This window comes from Anastrepha ludens, chromosome 2, assembly GCF_028408465.1.
Source record: "Anastrepha ludens isolate Willacy chromosome 2, idAnaLude1.1, whole genome shotgun sequence".
Taxonomy (NCBI): Eukaryota; Metazoa; Arthropoda; class Insecta; order Diptera; family Tephritidae; genus Anastrepha; species Anastrepha ludens.
The window spans coordinates 156919181-156938487 of record NC_071498.1 but is presented as its reverse complement, the minus strand read 5'-3'; the positions used below and the strand labels follow the sequence as shown (position 1 = coordinate 156938487).

Here is a 19307-nt window from a genome sequence, read left to right as displayed (position 1 = left end):
CGCACTAAGGTTGACAAAATGGGAAGGCTTTGACTATTGTTTGATTTGTTTAGACGCTTTTTACGAACCTGCACACGCACACACAAGCATGGTGATATTTGTATTTGTAGTATTAGTTGTACATAGAAAATGTGTGGGTGTGTATCTATGTAATGTGCGCTGTTTTTTATTTTTGTACTTTTTCATCCATAGGAAATGCGTGTAGGCGTGCAAGAATTTGTCTCATCATTATTGGATCACGCGCGCACTTCAACCGAACTGGAGGTAATGCTTAACTTCAATCACGAGCCAACAACTGACATTTGGATGCCGGGGCAGCGACAAACTTTGGAGCGCCTCAAATTGGCCATACGCTACAAACAGAAGGCGGTAAGTGTGTGTGTGTGTGTGTGCTATATCAATGCACTCCGAGTTGGTTATGCATCTGTTTTGGGTAAATAAATTAAATTTGCACTTTTCTTGTTCTTCTTTTCTTCCTTCTTCTCTCGCTTCTTCAACTTGTCTCCGCCACCTTCAACCACCATAGTTTGTGGCACATCCGAATGTGCAACAGCTGCTGGCGGCCATTTGGTATGAGGGATTGCCTGGTTTTAGGCGCAAACAAGCCTCTCAACAGATCATGGACGTAGTGAAATTGGGCACTATGTTTCCCATTAACAGTATGAACTATCTGCTGGCGCCGGACTCTGATGCAGGCAAATTCATGCGGAAGCCATTTGTGAAATTTATATCGCACTCCTGTTCGTATATGTTCTTTTTGAGTAAGTCCGAAGGGGTGTATGTAGTTTTTGAAACGCAAAAGTTGCGAATTAATATATTTGTGGTTATTAATTGTATCGTTTTTCAGTGCTTTTGGGTGCAGCTTCATTGCGGGTGGTTGATCTCGCCTTCGAGCTTTTGGCATTTCCTTGGATGTTGGCCATGTTGGAAGATTGGCGTAAGCACGAGCGTGGTTCGCTGCCGGGACCCATTGAATTGGGCATCATCACCTATATTGCCAGTAAAGCGAGAATGAAACATAAACTTTGTATAAATGCTAATTTTGATCAAACTATTTTCACTACTTCAAGGTTTAGTCTTTGGCGAACTGAAAACACTTTATTCCGATGGCTTGTTCGAGTATATTATGGACCTTTGGAATATTGTCGACTTCGTATCGAATATGTTCTATGTTACGTGGATACTCTGTAGAGCTACTGCATGGATTATAGTGCATGTTAGTACAGAATTTCATCATTTTTTGAGTTATTTTCTTACTTGGCGTTTTGAAAGGTTTTGCTATTGGATTACACAAATTGCTTTTTAATTTGCACTCAACACTCATTTAGATGATCACTTTACCGCCACCATTTAGCGCACAATTAATCATCCAATTTTGTGTTTGAATAATTTTTTTTGTCGCTCAGCATCGAGTAAATGATTCTGATGACAAACCTCTAACTTATGCAAGGGCCTAAAGATTTTCACTAGGAATTTTCAAAATGTAGCTATTTGACAAATCTGAAGGAATGTTATGCTAAGAGTGAACTATTGAACCTTGTTTTTATGAGTTCTCAAACCCCTTCATATCGAAAAAGCAATACAATGTATGGTTTTCGGTCCATGGGGTGACTTCATCCAACAAAATTAATTTAAAAATTCTGGTTATCATCACATGTGGGCAAAAAGTAAGGGGAATTTGGTTGTAAAATGAAAAATCTTTATTTATTCTTGTAAATCAATTTCATCCCCTTCAAAATAATCCCCTCTCGATGAAATACACTTATGCCAACGATTTTTCCAATCCCCGAAACATGCCAAATAGTCCATTTCCGGTATAGCCATCAGCACCTTCTTCGATTCAGCTTTTATCTCCTCAATCGACTCGAAACGCGTTCCCCGGAGTGGTCTCTTGAGTTTTTGGAATAGCCAGAAGTCACACGGAGCCAAATCAGGCGAATACGGTGGTTGCGGAAAGATATGCGTGGAGTTTTTGGCAAAATGGTCAAAAACCAAAAGTTGTTGGCCCATAATTCTGGTCTTTTTAGGCGAATCGCTTCACGTAAACGACGCATAACGCTCAAATAATATTCCTTATTAACAGTTTGGCCAGGTGGAAGGAATTCATAGTGCACCACACCACGAAAATCGAAAAAAACTGTCATCATGACCTTTATTTTTGAACGACTTTGACGTGCTCTTTTCGGTCTGGCCTCGCCTTTAGCACGATATTCGCTTGATTGGTCGGTTGTTTCAGGGTCGTAAGCATAAATTCAAGTCTCATCTCCCGTAATGATGCGTTTGAGCTTGTCCTGATAGTCTGAAAGCATTGTTTCACACACATCAACGCGTCGACTTTTTTCCAAGAAATTGAGAGTTTTCGGTACCAAACGAGATTTGACTTTTCGTAGGCCCAAATGGTCTTTCAAAATGGTTTTAACAGATCCTTCTGATATTCCGATCATATCGGTAAGGTCTTTAACAGTCAACCGACGATTTTTGAGAACTAACTCCTTCACTTTATGGACGTGTTGGTCATCTGTTGACGTCGAAGGTCGTCCGGAGCGCTCTAAGTCATCAACACATTCTCTACCCTCTTTGAAGTCTTTGTACCACTTATAAACATTTTTCTGCGACATGGCCGAATCACCAAATGCCTTCTGCAACATGCTAAACGTTTCCGCAGCCGAAATTTCATTCCGCAAACAAAATGTGATGGCACTTCTCTGCTCAATCAAATCAGACATTGTAAAAATCGAAAAATGCGCTCTTGGTCGTTTGGTAAACACAAGCGTAAATATATTACTGATAATGGCATTTACATGAAAGTTGGCCCAAATGTTATTAACAGTGCTGCCAACTCATGAAAGATATAATATAATAGGACTATCAATAAGTTCGTGCGGTTTTACAACAGATGGCGTAACTTGATTATTATTCCATCGATCCACATTTCCAAACATTCATTGGAGAGCTACTGTCGTAAGGCACAAACGTCAGTATAAGTTTTTTATTTGAAGCGTAAACAACAATATTTTTACCACACTTGAAAATGTCGAATTTCGTGCCAAATAATGTGTTTTTGCGGGGAATTCTTCTTCATTATTTTAATATGAAGAAAAAAGCAGCCGAAAGTCATCGTATCTTGGTGGAAGTTTATGGTGAGCATGCTCTATCTGAGCGAACGTGCCAGAAGTGGTTTGCACGCTTTAAAAGTGGTGATTTTGGCTTGGAAGACGAAGAACGCGAGGGTGCGCCGCCAAAGTTCATGGATACCGAATTGGAGGAATTGCTCGATCAAGATCCGGCTCAAACGCAAGAAGAGGTTGCAAAAACTTTGGGAGTTGATCAATCAACCATTTCCAAACGTTTAAAAGCCATGGGAATGATCCGAAAGGTAGGCCATTGGGTGCCGTATGAATTGAAGCCAAGAGACGTTGAACGCCGTTTTATGGCATGCGAACAACTGCTTCAACGGCACAAAAGAAAGGGTTTTTTGCATCGAATTGTGACTGGCGATGAAAAGTGGGTCCATTACGACAATCCAAAACGTCGGGCAACGTATGGATACCCTGGCCATGCTTCAACATCGACGTCGGCGCAGAATATTCATGGCCTGAAGGTTATGCTGTGTATCTGGTGGGACCAGCTGGGTGTTGTGTATTATGAGCTACTGAAACCGAATGAAACGATTACGGGGGATGTCTACCGACGACAATTGATGCGTTTGAGCCGAGCACTGCGAGAAAAACGGCCGCAATACGCCGATAGACACGACAAAGTTATTTTGCAACATGACAATGCTCGGCCACATGTTGCACAAGTGGTCAAAACATACTTAGAAACGCTCAAATGGGATGTCCTACCCCACCCGCCGTATAGTCCAGACCTTGCGCCATCCGATTACTATCTCTTCCGATCGATGCAACATGGCCTGGCTGACCAGCACTTCCGTAATTACGATGAAGTCAAAAAATGGATCGATTCGTGGATTGCGGCAAAACCGACCGAATTTTTCACAAAGGGAATCCGTGAATTGCCAGAAAGATGGGAAAAAGTAGTAGTAAGCGATGGACAATATTTTGAATATTAAATTTGTAAACATTTTACGTCAATAAAGTTTCAAATTTCGAAAAAAAACCGCACGAACTTATTGATAGTCCTATTAACTAGAGCGAAATTTTAATCTCGCGAAGTTTGACAAATAAATTCACCTTACTTTTTGCCCACAGTAGTATGTAAAAATCAAGCAACGCTGTAGAACACGGTGACGAAACAAATACATGTTTTTTATTTTCTAGGAAAAAATTTCATATGAACACGAAACTAAAGTTATTCTGCAGACTCAGTTTTTCATTTTCTCATAAATTAGTTTTTTTATTTTACTTATATCCTTGACAAGACTCTTCCATCGAAAAAGGTTCTGGGTTATTGTCTTTGGGCCGTCCCATGTGATGTCAGCATCTGCTAGTTCGCGCAACATCGCCCTTCTCTAAGTGGTTTTTGGTCGACCGCGAACTCTGCTACCTTTCGGGTTTCAATCCAGTGCCAATCCGCTTTCTGGTGGTTTTCTCAATGTGTGACCTATTCATCGCTACTTTCTGCGTTTGATCTGTCTAAGGATGGGTCCCTCGTTCGTTAATCTCCACAGTGCGTCGTTACTGATGTTGTTTGGCCAGAATATTCTGCAGATGAAGCCGCGGCTTTTGTTGATGAAGGGTTGTAGTCTCTGTGTGACGGTGTTAGAGACCAGCCATGTTTCGCTTCCATACAACAATACTAATTTCACACATGAGCTGAATAATCGCAGTATAGTGCGCCTGGATATATGGGAACTGGCTCATATTGTATGCATTCGCCTGAATACCGTCCTTGCTCTGTCAGAAAGTCACGGATGTTGCCTTTAGGAAGCATCGCCAGCTTATAGTTCTCGTAAAAGGCCCCGATGAGGCGGATAATCTTTCTAGTCAACGCTAGCCATATTGAGTCTAGTTTGATTGTGTCAAATGCCTTCTTGAAGTCGACGAGCAGCTTTATAGCGGGGAGCCCCACTCAATTAATTGCTCTACTATAATGCGAAAGAGTGTGAGGGCGAAATTCAGCTTGTTCGCTCCTTAAGAAGCGTTTGATAAATTGGAGTCTGCCTTGTATCATCGTGGCTAGAATTATGTAGGTGGCATTTAGCAGAGTTATTCCTCGCCAGTTAGCGCAGTCACGTAAATTGCCTTTGTAGGGCAGCTTCCGGATGATGCCTTTTGGTCAGGACGAAGACAGCTTATCATTGTCCCGGACGGCGACGATGTGAGAATGCAGAATTGTCGCTGAAATTTGCGGGTTGGCAATCAGTAGTTCTGGCTGTATGCCATCTCTACCCTTGGTTTTGTTGAGCTTATGTTACCTGATCCCTGGGCTACGCTAAACAAAGACAAGATGTTGTTGCTATTTTGCTGCTGGCTGTTGTGCTGCCCACTTCGAAGTTAGATTCACTGTTAAGAGCGATGTTGCTGATTGCTTCAAATTTTGTATAGGACTTTGAAATTTCAATGAACTAAATTTTCCAAAAATTGTTTTTACAAAAAATTGTTTTTTATAAAAGTATCAAGCGAAAGAGAATGAAAGCTACTAAAACGGATGATTGTTTTCTTTGTGCCTGAACAAATATAGACTTTTTGTGATACCCACTGCGTATACTTTATTTTATTGGAAGAAAGGAAAGCAATTTGTTTTTTAAGTTTTTATATATTAAAATAGCAAATATAAATATATTTAGATATGTACAACTATCCATATATTTTTTTCAAAACAATTCATTCATAATTTCGTCATTTCCATTTATTTATTTCCGCTATTCCAGCGCGATTTGTGGTATCGCGGCATCGATCCATACTTTCCACGCGAACACTGGCATCCCTTTGATCCGATGTTGCTTTCTGAGGGTGCTTTTGCTGCCGGCATGGTCTTCTCGTATTTGAAGTTGGTGCACATCTTCTCCATCAATCCACATTTGGGACCATTGCAAGTTTCTTTGGGCCGAATGATAATCGATATCATAAAATTCTTCTTCATCTACACTTTGGTATTGTTTGCTTTCGGTTGTGGACTCAACCAACTGCTGTGGTACTATGCTGAATTGGAGAAGAACAAATGCTACCATTTGCATCCGGATGTGGCAGACTTCGATGACCAAGAAAAAGCCTGTACTATTTGGCGACGATTTTCGAAGTAAGAGCGTGAAAAAGTTAAATATTTTAGCACTTAAGAAATTTCTAAATAATTTCAATGTTTTCCAAATTGACTGATTTTTAAATACAATGAAAATCAGCAAACTTAAATACCAAACTTTTTTTCAGTCTCTTCGAAACTTCACAGTCACTCTTTTGGGCTTCCTTCGGCTTAGTCGATTTGGTGTCATTCGATTTGGCTGGCATCAAGAGCTTCACCCGCTTCTGGGCATTACTCATGTTCGGCTCATACTCGGTGATCAACATCATTGTGCTCCTCAACATGCTCATCGCTATGATGTCCAATTCATATCAAATTATTTCGGAACGCGCCGATGTGGAATGGAAATTCGCACGCTCTCAGCTGTGGATGAGCTATTTCGAGGATGGTGGCACTGTGCCGCCTCCATTCAATATAATGCCATCGGTTAAGCTATTGCGCAAGACACTGGGCAAGGAGGGGCCAAAGCGCACCAAGAGTTTTATGGTAAGTAAAATAAAGGGCTAAAAATATTTTTATATAAACATTTTAATTGGGAACGAAGGTCGGGGGTCCCAGTTTTTCAAAACACGTCCTGTTGTGTGGTTATATGTTCTCATGTGTAAACCTCGAATATTAGAAAGTTTGAGTTCCTTCCGGCTAAAAGTGACTACTTCACATACATTGGTTCGAAGTTGACTCTTCTCAACCCATGTATTCTCAATAGAGGATTTATTTGCGTAAGATAGTTAGAAATAAGGGCCCGAATAATATATGGAATAATTGATGGAAAGGTTGGTGAAGCAGTCTTCTACGAAAAACTCATCATTAAACATTGATTCAAATATGATAGATTACCAGTTGTGCTATTTAGCTACGGTGAACAAAATATTGTGAGAGGAACTTTGACTGCCACCTACCAATTGACGAATTCTTACGATTATTTCACATGTACAAGTACTGACATACCCGTCCAATCAGTCACTGTTCAGATGGCAACGAAACAGCTTGAGTAAAGATTGATTAGATTTTTTTCGCATAACACTAACTCAATCTCAGTTTTTTTTTTTGTAAACAAACCGCTTCGTGACCCAAGTGACGTTGGCCCATCAGCTGATTTTGTCAAACTCAATCAGAGCCGAATAACATTCTGTTACGGAACATACATATAACAATCTTTTGGCCATATCATTTGTTTGAGCTTCCAAATAAGTGTAATATTTTCCAAGTATAAGTGGACGGCCTCATAGAAGTAGTCAATGCAATGTTGACTAGTATAGTTAGTAGGTACGTGCAATGGTTGAAGTACCACTCTGGCACCCCCCAAGTAGTACTAAAGCGTCGATTTAATACCATTTTGAGACCCCCAACAGGCAGATATCTACAGCCAGCCAGAGCTGTTGATGTAATAGGCAAAATTGATGGGGCTTAGGTGAACGCACTGACCCAAGCTGTCGGGAGCGCCCAGACGATTAAGGTCACTGGGCGCTCATTTCTTCGACAGCCTGGGGCAGTGCGCCCAGTGACCTTCATTGTCTTATGCCAAGTCTGGTCATTTACAGAGAAAGTTCGCAACACTCTCCTCCTCTAAAGGGCCTTACAGCATCCGCAATAGGATAGGAATTAAATGGTAAGCCTAGCATTCCTGCGTGCGTGCCGACCGTCCAATGACCGGCAAATTTAGTTTCGAGTTTAGAAATTAAATGGCGAGGAGTACCCAGGACTATCTGCGCCCTGCATCTGTTGTACTGGAGCCAAAAGGATTTTAAAGTAGCACATGAAGGAATAGAGATCCATATTTTCTGCGCCTTACTGACAAATAAGTTGGTCAATTCCCTTTTAACAACTGCCAGGGGGGTGCCGATGAACGGGTAGGAGGTCTCTGAGCCCAACTCACTTCCTTTCCTGGCAAACATATCGGCAACTTCATTTCCCTTTATATTTCTAAGTCCTGGAACGCAAATCAGAGAAATGTTACCTGCACACCCAATAGCTTTGATATCCTTTACAGGGGTTTGCCAATTTGGATCTGCACAATAGCATCGTCAGAGCTTTGATTGAGGCTTGACTATCGGAAAAAATGTTAAGGGGGCCTGGTTTATGAGATCTAAAAATTGCATTTCTTTGCTATTTTTTTTAAGGAAAAAATTAATTTAGCACTGCAAATTGTTTCTATCTTTTTATGAACATTTAAAAAGTATAAACATTTTTTTACTGGTTAAAATAAGTCGAAAAAAATGTTTAACATAGAAATTAGTAGTGCGCTGCAACGCTGGAGTTTCCAACTGGCGTACAAGATACAGCTCGTAATTATTATCTAAAGCAAAAAATTCAAATGGATTTCTAATTATTATGATTTTTTATTCTAGATGAACTAAGAAAACTGAGAAAAATTCCAAAATTTCAAGTTTTTGGAGGTTTAAAAATCTTGAAAATTTTTTTATATCTATTTTGTTAGTTCAAATAGAAGAGAATTTAATACTAAATTCAACAAGCTATGATTAATTTCAAAAGGTTCATTAGTTTTTTTTCATTCATGTACGCCAATTCAAAGAAATCATAAAAATGAAAAGTCGAGAAAAGAAGATAAAGTTTGTACTATAGCTGCCCGGACACAGCGTAACTACCTAACGCTCGCCTACCTTTGGCCTTGTATCTACGGAAATATTGAGAATTAGGCTCTGTAACTTTGTGGGAATATTCTGAAATATATTAGCAATCGCTTAAAACGAAAAACAAAAAATTGATTTTTTTGACCCTATAAACCAGGCTCCCCCCTTAATATCTCCCTCGCTGCTGTGTTACCTTAGCATTCCGCATGACTGTAGGATCACAAAGACTTCTGCCTGAAAAGATTAGGAGTATTCAGCAATTTTAAGGAAATTCAATTGGCTGATTTAGAGAAAACCTCTGCTCCCACTCCCGATTCCCTCTTGGAACTGACAGTGAAAACAAGTGGAACAAGTTCTACATGCTCCGGTGATTTCAATACAAGTATTTCTTTGTACCTAGAGATATTATAGCTCTTCCAGAGAGCTTCCCACCAAACAAGGCATCCATACAATATAAATTGGCAGAACCACTACGTGGTACACCCAGAGAGCGACCCATGACTAGAGTCCCTATGTTTTGACGAACACAGATTTCCAGAAGTAGAAAGAGTGAAGTATCACTCCAAAATACTTAACTTCCGAAAGCGAGAGAAAAGGGTTATTTAAACTGAGAAATGTAAAGTGTGGAGGTTTGTATTTTCTGGCAAATATAATCAGCTGCGTTTCATCAGCTTTGTTTCTGAGGCCACAATTGGCAACCCAGCGACTGAGTACAAAATTATTTGGGAAATGCATAACTTCTCTCTAGGGTAGAGGTGAATACCTCACTATCAAGCTCATGAGAATATCAGCTAATAGAGACATAGCAAAAATGCTCCTCACATACGATAGAGATCGCTGTTCAGCTCACTGTGCAGAGCACTCTTCTGCTGCCCTTCCCAGCAATCATATTGCAGGTGGTCCCTTTTTCTAGCTGACCTATAGTCTTCAAAAGGACAAGTGGACCACAGGAGCCTTAAGCAACTACATGGACTTAACAGTTCGCAAAGCCTTTCTGATCATGGATTGTTCTACAACAGCTATGCCCAACGCCAATTTATGCAATTTTTGTGAATGCCTTGGATGCGCGTAAAAGTTTATTTATGGATACTTTGCTGTTTTCCGTCACAAAAGTAATGTGAAATATTTTATAGGGAAAGCATTAGTTTATTTACGAGGGGTGCCTTTTATATGTCGGGAACTAGACAGCTGTATCGCAAAGTTTGACATTTTTTGGCTTTTACGTACTCAGAACGTTTTAAAATACCAGCGCTATTTGTGTTGTTTACAGTAACTTAAAAGATTCATCTCGGACCAAAAATGGATTTAAGTCGTGAATATTTTTGTGCGATTATTTTTTACAACTTTCGACATAGATTAACTCAGCAACATTGCATGGATGAACTTAATTCATTTTTTGGCGATGAAGCTCCATCAAGGACCAGTGTTTATCGATGGTATGGTGAATTCAATCGTGGTCGTAGCTCACTCCAAGACGATTTCGTGAAGGTCGTTCAAAATCAGTTTTTTTTTATTTTTATTTTCAACTAATATTATATTATTAAGTACTACAATAAACAATAGTATTAGTATAGTAATGATGTGTCGTACAATGTCTCTAGACGAGCTCTCAAGTACGTATATTATCTGATGTCGAGTAACTTTTCCTTAGTATTGAAATTAATTTTGTTTTAACTTAGAAGTTATTAAAATATTTTATAACTTTGATGCAGGGAAAAAGGGAACAAAAACGATGCATAGATTATTGTTTATAATAAAAGGCTTAAAAGTAGTAAAAGAAGGTAGTCAGACTAGAAAGGTGGTATGAGTTAGTGTTGCGTGTCATTTGTTAACCACCAGCAGTTTTTAATGGTAAGGGTGGATTCGATTTTGCCGCAGCTTGAAATATATGTATCAAAACGTTTATTATTTGCATTAAGTGTTTTTGATGTGATTATTTTATTGTTCGCTCTTCTGAATATGTGATATATTATTGGCGTGTGGTTTTCGTTTTGTATAAAGCCTTTTTTGTCGAGGTATAAGAAGGATTCGGGAGGTGGAAATCCATTAGAAATAGCTAGTGAGAAATAATCGTCGCTTTCGTAGTAAAACGCTGTTATTAATATGTTATTGGTATTATATAGGCAACGCCGGATATGTTTTCTTATTAAATTTATAATATGACAATCAATTCTGGGCACTTTCGCTGTGTTATATAGCTTTGAGTTCGAGATGTATTTGGTATAGTTACTATTTTGTGATCTATATAAGGAAGTACATGATCGTAGTATTCTTCTCTCAAGCTTCCTTAGTCTTTCCATATATGAGGGTGAAATGTTGTACCAAATTGAGCAACCATATGTGAGTATCGGTCTTACCAGGGTTTGATACATTAATATTTTGATTTTCTTGTGTACTAGTTTCGATGAAAACATTCTTTTATAGATATGGAAAGCTCTTGCGGTCTTCTCGACTTGGAGGTTAATGTGATCGTTATAGTATAAAAATTGATCAAGGTGAATACCGAGATATTTGACTCTCTCAGTGGTTTGAATAGGGATTCTGGTTTCATTAGATATAATATTTAGGTTTTTCCATTTTTTTCTGATATTTGAGTTGCATCTTTTTATGGGTGGACGAAACAAAATGCTTTTACATTTCTTTGTATTTATTTTAAGATGCCAGTTTGCTGTAAAATCTTCTACGATATTGTATTTCAGTTGTAGATTTCTGTTAATATCCTCTATTGTTCTGTCTGGATGGTAAATGACAATATCATCAGCAAAGGCTATGATATTGTCTATTTTATCCAGCAAGTCAAGTATAAAGAGATTGAAAAGTACTGGCGCACTTACTGTCCCTTGTTGCAAACCATTTGCTATATTAAATTCGCGCTTACTTTTCATATTATTTATATGTACTGAAAATTTTTTATTTGACAGCATGTTATAAATGAGAATGGCGAGGTGAACCGGGAATTTATAGCCTATGAGTTTAGACATCAGGCCTTTGATCCACACTTTGTCGAAAGCTTTTTCAATGTCTAAGAAGCAAGCTCCTGTGACATGTTTTTTATTCCAGCTCCAGTTAATTTCGGAGGTCAAAACGTTAATTGCGTATATAGTTGAATGTCTATATTTAAACCAAATTGCTTAGAATTTACTAAGGTGTTGGTTTTAGTGACCCTATTTATATTTATGTTGATTACGACCTCAAAAACTTTATTAATGTTTGGTAACAAGCTAATTGGTCGGAGATTTTTCAAACAGTTTTTGTCTTTCTCTTTTTTTTGGTATCACGATCAGTTTAGCTGTTTTCCAAATAGGAGGAAAATAGGCATTATTCAACATGTTGTTGAATAGTGTGCAATATTCTGAAATTAGTTCTTGGGATAAGTTTTTCAGAATGATGTTAGGTATTTGGTCTAAGCCTGAGGACAGTTTACTTTTCAGATTGGAAAATATATCTGAGAGATCATCGAAACGAATAAAAAAGTTGCCGGTTTGTTCTTCGGTTAAATTATTGGCTTGTTTGATAGCATCAAATCTTGTTTTGGTTGCTCGAAAGCTGTCGAATAAAGTTTTTGTTTCTAAAAACTTATTGAAGCATTCTTGCACCTGTAAGTGAACGAGATTGTCAGGTTTGCACTGTTTTGAAGAATGAATTGTTTCAAAATGAAGCCCTACTATATCGGGTATATCTTCACTGTTTTTGATGCAGTAGTTGCCTGTTGTAAAATTTTTTTCTAGCAGATTGCAATCGAGGCCAGCTTTTTGAAGTTGACTTTTTTAAAGCGTTGCCTTTAGTATTGTTTTGCGTGTTTCCCCAGTCCGAGTGCTTACTATTAAGGTCGCCTGCTAATATGTAGTAATGATCTGGGTTTTGAAGGTCAAGAGCTTCAAATATTACATTAAGTTCTGATTTGAATGCATCGTTGTTGTTTCCTGATGGATAATAAGCTGCAATTAGATACATGATATTATTCGGGGGCATATGCATTTTAATTATACATGCTTCTAAATAAGAGAGGGAGTCTACTCTATAATTAAAAACTTTGGTAAATTTCATATTTTCTTTAATTAAAATCGCAGTTCCTCCACCTGCCGTTCTACTAGATCTATCTCTCCTTATTAGATTATATCCATTAAATTTTAGCTTGTGCTTTGCGTTTAGTTTGGTTTCGTTCAGCAAAACTATGTCTGGATTGTTATCTGTTAAGAACTTACTTAATTCTATTCTTCTATTTATATTAATGATTGAGTTAACATTAATGGAAATTATTTTTAAATGCGATTGCGAATTCATACTGAGTCTACTAGACTACATATTGCATCGATTCGTGCAGTTTGTATTTCGAGCTGCTTCTGAAGAGCCATAATTTGCCTACTTAGAGATAACATTGTGTTTTTTAATTCTAGCAGTATTAAACTTTGATTGTTAGTAGGACTATTTGTCCCAATATTTTCTTAAATTACGTCGGCATAGCTAAACTTAGGGGTAGTGAATTTTGAAGTGGTGCTTGTCTTAGCGGCAATGAGGTTTTGTTTTCTTAATCTAATTTTCTGCTGCAGTTCTTTGTATCGGTCGCATCCTTTGTAAGATGCTGGGTGTCCAAACTTCTTGCATAAGACACAGTACACATTTTCCCTCTCCGTCAAGGTTCCGCTTGAGGAAGAACAGTCTTCGGTTTTATGTGTTCCGCTACATTTGACACATCTTGGTGGTAGGTTACAATTGGCTGCACTATGGAAGAAGCTTTGGCAATTCCTGCATTGAGTTATCTCAGGCCTACGTAAGTGTTCCCATTTAATGAAGTGGTATAAAATGGTTTTAATTTGTTTCAGTTCGTTAACATTGCTTTCCGCACTTATTTGAATCATAAAAATTGGTAGTTTTATTTTTTGATGTGTTGAGTTTTTAGAAGTGAATTGTGTTACTTTGAGGATTTCAAGGTTATCGTTTTGATATTTGCAAAGTTCACTCAAAATGTCTTTGGTGTCGGTGTTACTGTTTAGCCCTTTCATTAATATAGTTTTTGTTTTCAAACATTTAGGCGTATATGAGTAGAATTTCACTTTAGATTTGTCTAAGTATTCTCGAACTCTTTTATAGTCGGCGATATTTTTTAGGTAAATTGCTAATTTGTTTTGTTTATATTCTTTAATTGTGAATTGTGTTATCCTTAAACCATCTTTTATTAGTTCTATAATTTGTTTCGATTCTATATCAAATGTATTTATAGGGGGAATATTTTTACTATTGTTTTTGTGTTTGACATTTTTGTTTGTTTTTGTTTCACTGTCATTGTTTACATTAGTAGAGGCAACTGGATTTGTAATTGACTTTGCACTTGTTGGTGTAACAGTGGTATTATTTGTTGTATCACCAGTTTTTATTTGTTCACTTATTTCGTTGCTTAGATTGTTGGTATGCAAGTACTGCTCAATTTTTTTTATCACTTCGTTACACTCTTCTAGTTCATTGTCTAGAATAGCATAGTAATTGTTTTTGCTATGTTTTGACATTGTGTCCTCTATCACGTTGTCATTTTTTCTTTTTCTATTTAAGTCACTGCTTGCAGGGTTTTTAGCATTTTTAAATGCAAATTCAAGCGCATTGCGCTCACACATCATTTATGAAACCACTGACGAATGGTTTTAGTCCACATCTAGCACTCCCGAAAACAAATTAATCTAGTTAATCTTATGCTTAGAAATTCGCACGGGCTAATTGAATATTTTTCTCAGCAGTACGTGTTGATCGTTAGACAGCATACGGCAAACTCCGTTCAAAATCAGTTGTCGTTCCGAAAACCATTTATGCTGTGCGCGAACTGATATTGCAAGATCGTCATGTGACCTATCGTGAGATTGAGACAATCTTAGGCATTAGTGGGACCAGCATACATTCAATATTGCATAAACATTTGACTGTCAAAAAAATTTGTTCGCGTTGGAGCCCACACAATTTGTCAATCGCTCAAAAAAAGGCTCGTGTCGATTGGTCGAAGGAAATGCTAAAAAAATACGATCGCGGGGCTTCGAAACACGTCTATGACATCGTGACAGATGATGAATCATAGGTTTACGCGTATGAGCCTGAAAGTAAACAGCAGTCGACTGTATGGGTGTTTCAAGATGAGCCAAATCCAACAAAAGTTGTTCGCGCACGAAACACTTGTAAGCAAATGATCGCCTGTTTTTTCGGAAAAACTCGACATGTCGCAACCGTACCACTAGAACAACGCAGAACAGTAAATTCTGAGTGGTACACAACCATTTGTTTGCCAGTTGTCTTCCAAGAAATTAGGAAAACCAATCGCCAAAGACGGATCACTCTTCACCAGGACAATGCGAGCTCTCACACATCGGCTCAAACAACTGCATTTTTGAGCACCCAAAACATCGAATTAATGGGTCATCCTCCGTATAGTCCTGACTTGGCAACTTGGCACCGAATGACTTCTTTTTATTCCCGTACGTAAAAAACAAACTGAGAGGTCAACGTTTTTCGACACCTGAAGAAGCGGTTGCGGCATTCAGAATGCATGTTTTGGAGGTACTTCATTCAGAGTGGCAAAAGTGCTTCGACAATTGGTTCAAAAGCACGCAAAAGTGTATAGATCTTCATGGAGAATATTTTGAAAAACAATAAAGTGATTTTCGATGATTAAAATTTGTTTTTGTTCTCTAATCCCGACATATAAAAGGCACCACTCGTATATATAACTTTTTCCATTTTTTCATGTACATGCGAGCTCAAGGGTTGGATATACCTGATTTAAAGGTAACAAGCACTAAGGTAGAGCCCGCAAGGATCCAGTCGGCCAGGTGTCCCTGCTAAAACCTGGCGAAGAACTGTTGATAGGGAACTGAATGACGATAGATATGCGTGGAAGTAAACAACAGAATTCGATTTAGAGAGATTTTCGAGGCCCTTTGCTCCACTGGGAGAAGAGGATAGCTGTAATTAAGTACTAAAGCTAACAGAGGCGCAACTCTCATACGTGAGGGCAGGAAACTTAACCGAAGGTAGCTTGAAGAGACTTCAAGCAGAGAGAGTCAACTGAAATTCAAGCCTCTTCTGATGAAGTGAAATTAGTTTAACACATTTTCATTCTCGCATTTTCTATACGTCCGGTCAGATATCAGGCATGGGCGCAAGTTGTTCTTCCTAGCATGCAACCACTCCCCATCCACAATTCCTAATACTCATCGTTTAAATATTTTCTTTGTCACTGTGCCTTTTGGAACACTTTCGGAAAAGTTTCCCTAATTTCGCCCTAATTTCAGAAAAATACTTTAACTTGGTGTTCAAAATATGTTTCAGTTTTCATACAAAAATAAATAAAATTTTTTTTTAATTTCATATCAGATCAATAAATTTATTTTTATCCTAACCTACCTCACCCGACAATAATAACTAGTCCGCCTTCTAAATAAAGCAGTGAGGTGTCTGTGAGCCATACCGCTTGCGATTTGAGATTGAAATAAATTGCAGGTGATTATTAACAATTTCGCAACTTGGACGGTTGTGGCTAAGTTAGATTTTGTTCAGTTGGTGGCCTTACGTCAACGCCATAGCCATAGCCCAGCATCAGCTGTCACAATCGGCGCCAAAGTGTTGTGGAAAATCAGAAATTTTCTAGTTTGCATTTCTTGAGACATTAATAAGCATCAACACACTAACATACACATATTTTTTGCATCCACACACTCGCACTTCATTTGCTAACACCGAGTCTCATACGCGCTCCATTTCATTCTTTCTTACAGCGTAAAACTAAGGAACGCTCGCAGGCGCTACACGACAAAGTCATGAAACTGCTAATACGACGTTTCGTCACAGCAGAGCAACGACGACGTGACGACTATGGCATAACCGAAGATGATATCATTGAAGTGCGTCAGGACATTAGCTCTTTGCGTTTCGAGTTGTTGGATATTTTCCAAACCAATCGTTTCAATGTGCCCGATATTGAGAAGAAAACAGCAGGTAAGTGATAGACGGCTGTGACAATGAATTTATGAGCGCATCCCCCGACGGAGTTGAATGCTTAATGTGTTTTCGCAGCTGCGGCGGCCGGCACAAAGAAGGGTAAGGTGATGGAACGACGTATACTGAAAGATTTCCAAATCGGTTTTGTTGAGAATCTGCAACACGAAATGACTGTAGGAGATGAGGGTAGCAAGGATATCTTCTCGTCGTTGGCGCGAGTGATTGGCAAGAAGAAGTCGCTGAAGTCGGGGTAGGTGCAAACAAGCAAGGAGGGAGTAACTGTAAAATGTTTATTTATCTCACTTGCAGCGAGAAGGACTGGAATGCAATTGCACGCCAGAATACGATGACCGCAGATCCGATTGGCTCCAAGCGTTCCTCCATACAGCGCCACAGTCAGCGCAGCTTGCGGCGCAAGATCATCGATCAAGCGAATGAGGGTCTCAGGATGAACCAGAATCAGCTGATTGGTGCGTACAGTTGCTTTCTTTTTATGGAATATGCGCTCTTGCAGCAAACAAAATTCGATAGCTAAATCTACTTTTAGAAGCGCACAAACCTTCCCTGAACTCTAGTCGCTTTTACTATGTTTTCAAAACCTTTCTTTCTTATCCTTCCTTTCCGCATAGAATACAATCCCAACTTGGGCGACGTGACACGTGCCACACGTGTCGCATACGTAAAGTTCATGAAGAAAAAGATGGCCGCTGACGAAGTGGGAGCTGCAACCACCACTGCAGATGCCGAAGCTACGACAAGTGCCACTATCAAGGACGAGAAAGATGCAGGCGTATGTACAAATACTGTTCTAATACCTAAATAATCGCTTTTTTCACATTTTTCATTCAAATTTAGTCAAAACCTGATGAAGCGAAAACCGCTAGTGATGCCAAGGCCGATACCGTCTCGAAAGCCTCAAGCTCGGATGACAAACCCAAAGATGGCAAACCAGGTGATGGCAAACCAACTGCACCTGCACCACCCGGCAAGCCAGCAGCTGGCGCCAAGCCAACCGATACTGCAAAGAAGGACGAAGCAGCCAAGCCTGCTCCAGGCGCTGCAGGTGCTGCGGCTAAACCAGCGTCAAGTGCTGCCAAACCTGATGCGAAGAAGGAAGATGGTGCCAAACCCGCTGGTGCCGATGCTAAGCCCGCAACTGCCGCCAAACCTGGTGATGCCGCTGCCGCTAAGCCAGCTGTTGCTAAGCCCGGTGAAGCTACAAAGCCCGAAGCTGCTGCCAAGAAAGAGGATGCTGCCAAAACTGAAGCCGCAAAGCCAGCCGCTGCAGCAGGTGCCAGTGCGACCGCCAGCGCTGCCAAAGGTGCTGCACCAGCTGCACCCGCGGGCTCTAAACCGGATGCAACTGCTACAACTGGCACAAAACCAGCGGAGGCGGGAGCGCCGGCTACTACAAAAGCTGCTGGTGGTAGTAGCGGTGGTGATGCTGCGGGTGGTACGGGGCCGACTGCCAAAACAGATGACAAGAAGGCTGATGAAAAGAAGGCTGACGAAAAGAAGGGTGATGAAAAGAAGGGTGACGAAAAGAAGGGTGATGAGAAGAAGGCCGATGAAAAGAAGGGCGATGAAAAGAAGACCGACGAGAAGAAACCGGACGACAAGAAAGCAGCAGCACCAGCACCTGCTAAGCCGGTTATTAAAGTGGGTCAAAGTAGTGCGGCTGCCGGCGGTGAACGTGGCAAATCCACAGTCACGGGTCGCATGATATCCGGTTGGCTATAAAGCGAGAAGATTTATGTATACTTTTAGCCACCGATTTAAGTATTTTAAACACTGACAAACATACTTAGGCTTACTGAGCTTTGTGTGGGACAAATAAATTTATATTAAATTGAAGTCGTCTTAAGTGAAATAAATGAATTATGAATAAAAACGGTAAAGGTGATGGCATGTTGCAGTTAGGGATAGTTTTTAGCTTTTGTGGAAGATTTCATTAAATATTACTTTCATCCGCTACAAGTTTATTAGTATCATCAAAGGAGTGTCGCACCCAAATAGGTACCAGACTACCAGGTTTAAGGGCGTTGGGGCGTAAGGGCGTACATGGCATGAAATGTCCTACACTCCATTACTTCTATGCGGGTACTGCATCGAATACTTTCACAGCTGTAGTGTTTGTATCCACTCAGACGGTATGTCCTAGCACGCGTAAGCGCTAGATTATTCGCTGTATCCAGATCCATCGCCTGCGATACTCGCCATCGTCCAGGTGCAAAGGTCCAAAAATCTACCAAGGTATCTTTTTCTCCAATACTCAAAGAGACGTTCCATCGAATAATTCTCATTGTCCCAGCTTCTGCGCCATATGTTAGGACGGGCATGATGAGAGACTTATAAAGTGTTCGTCGAGAGAGAACTTTACTACTCAATGGCTACTTAGTCCAAAGTAGCACTTGTTGGCGGGAGAGGCTCTCTATTGGATTTCAAGGCTGACATTATTATCGGTGTTAGTGCTGGTCTTAAATAAGAGAAGTCTCCAACTACTTCAAAATTATAACTGCCAACAGTGAGGTCGGTATA

At 39.6% G+C, this 19307-nt stretch overlaps 1 protein-coding gene across 3 annotated transcripts in view; it reads left to right on the top strand.

Moving 5' to 3' along the window:
- The window catches only part of LOC128855669 (transient receptor potential protein), a 45871-nt gene extending 27187 nt beyond the window's left edge, over positions 1 to 18684 (top strand). For all 3 annotated transcript variants that reach the window (XM_054090760.1, XM_054090759.1, XM_054090761.1), the window contains exons 6-16: positions 193 to 369; positions 527 to 761; positions 848 to 1000; positions 1071 to 1216; positions 5834 to 6201; positions 6330 to 6687; positions 16547 to 16766; positions 16845 to 17019; positions 17079 to 17239; positions 17399 to 17559; positions 17625 to 18684. In XM_054090760.1, coding sequence (XP_053946735.1) covers positions 193 to 369; positions 527 to 761; positions 848 to 1000; positions 1071 to 1216; positions 5834 to 6201; positions 6330 to 6687; positions 16547 to 16766; positions 16845 to 17019; positions 17079 to 17239; positions 17399 to 17559; positions 17625 to 18509 — 3039 coding nt within the window. In that variant the 3' untranslated portion in view covers positions 18510 to 18684. The remainder of the gene's footprint in view (positions 1 to 192; positions 370 to 526; positions 762 to 847; positions 1001 to 1070; positions 1217 to 5833; positions 6202 to 6329; positions 6688 to 16546; positions 16767 to 16844; positions 17020 to 17078; positions 17240 to 17398; positions 17560 to 17624) is intronic.
- The last annotated feature ends 623 nt before the right edge of the window (positions 18685 to 19307 follow it).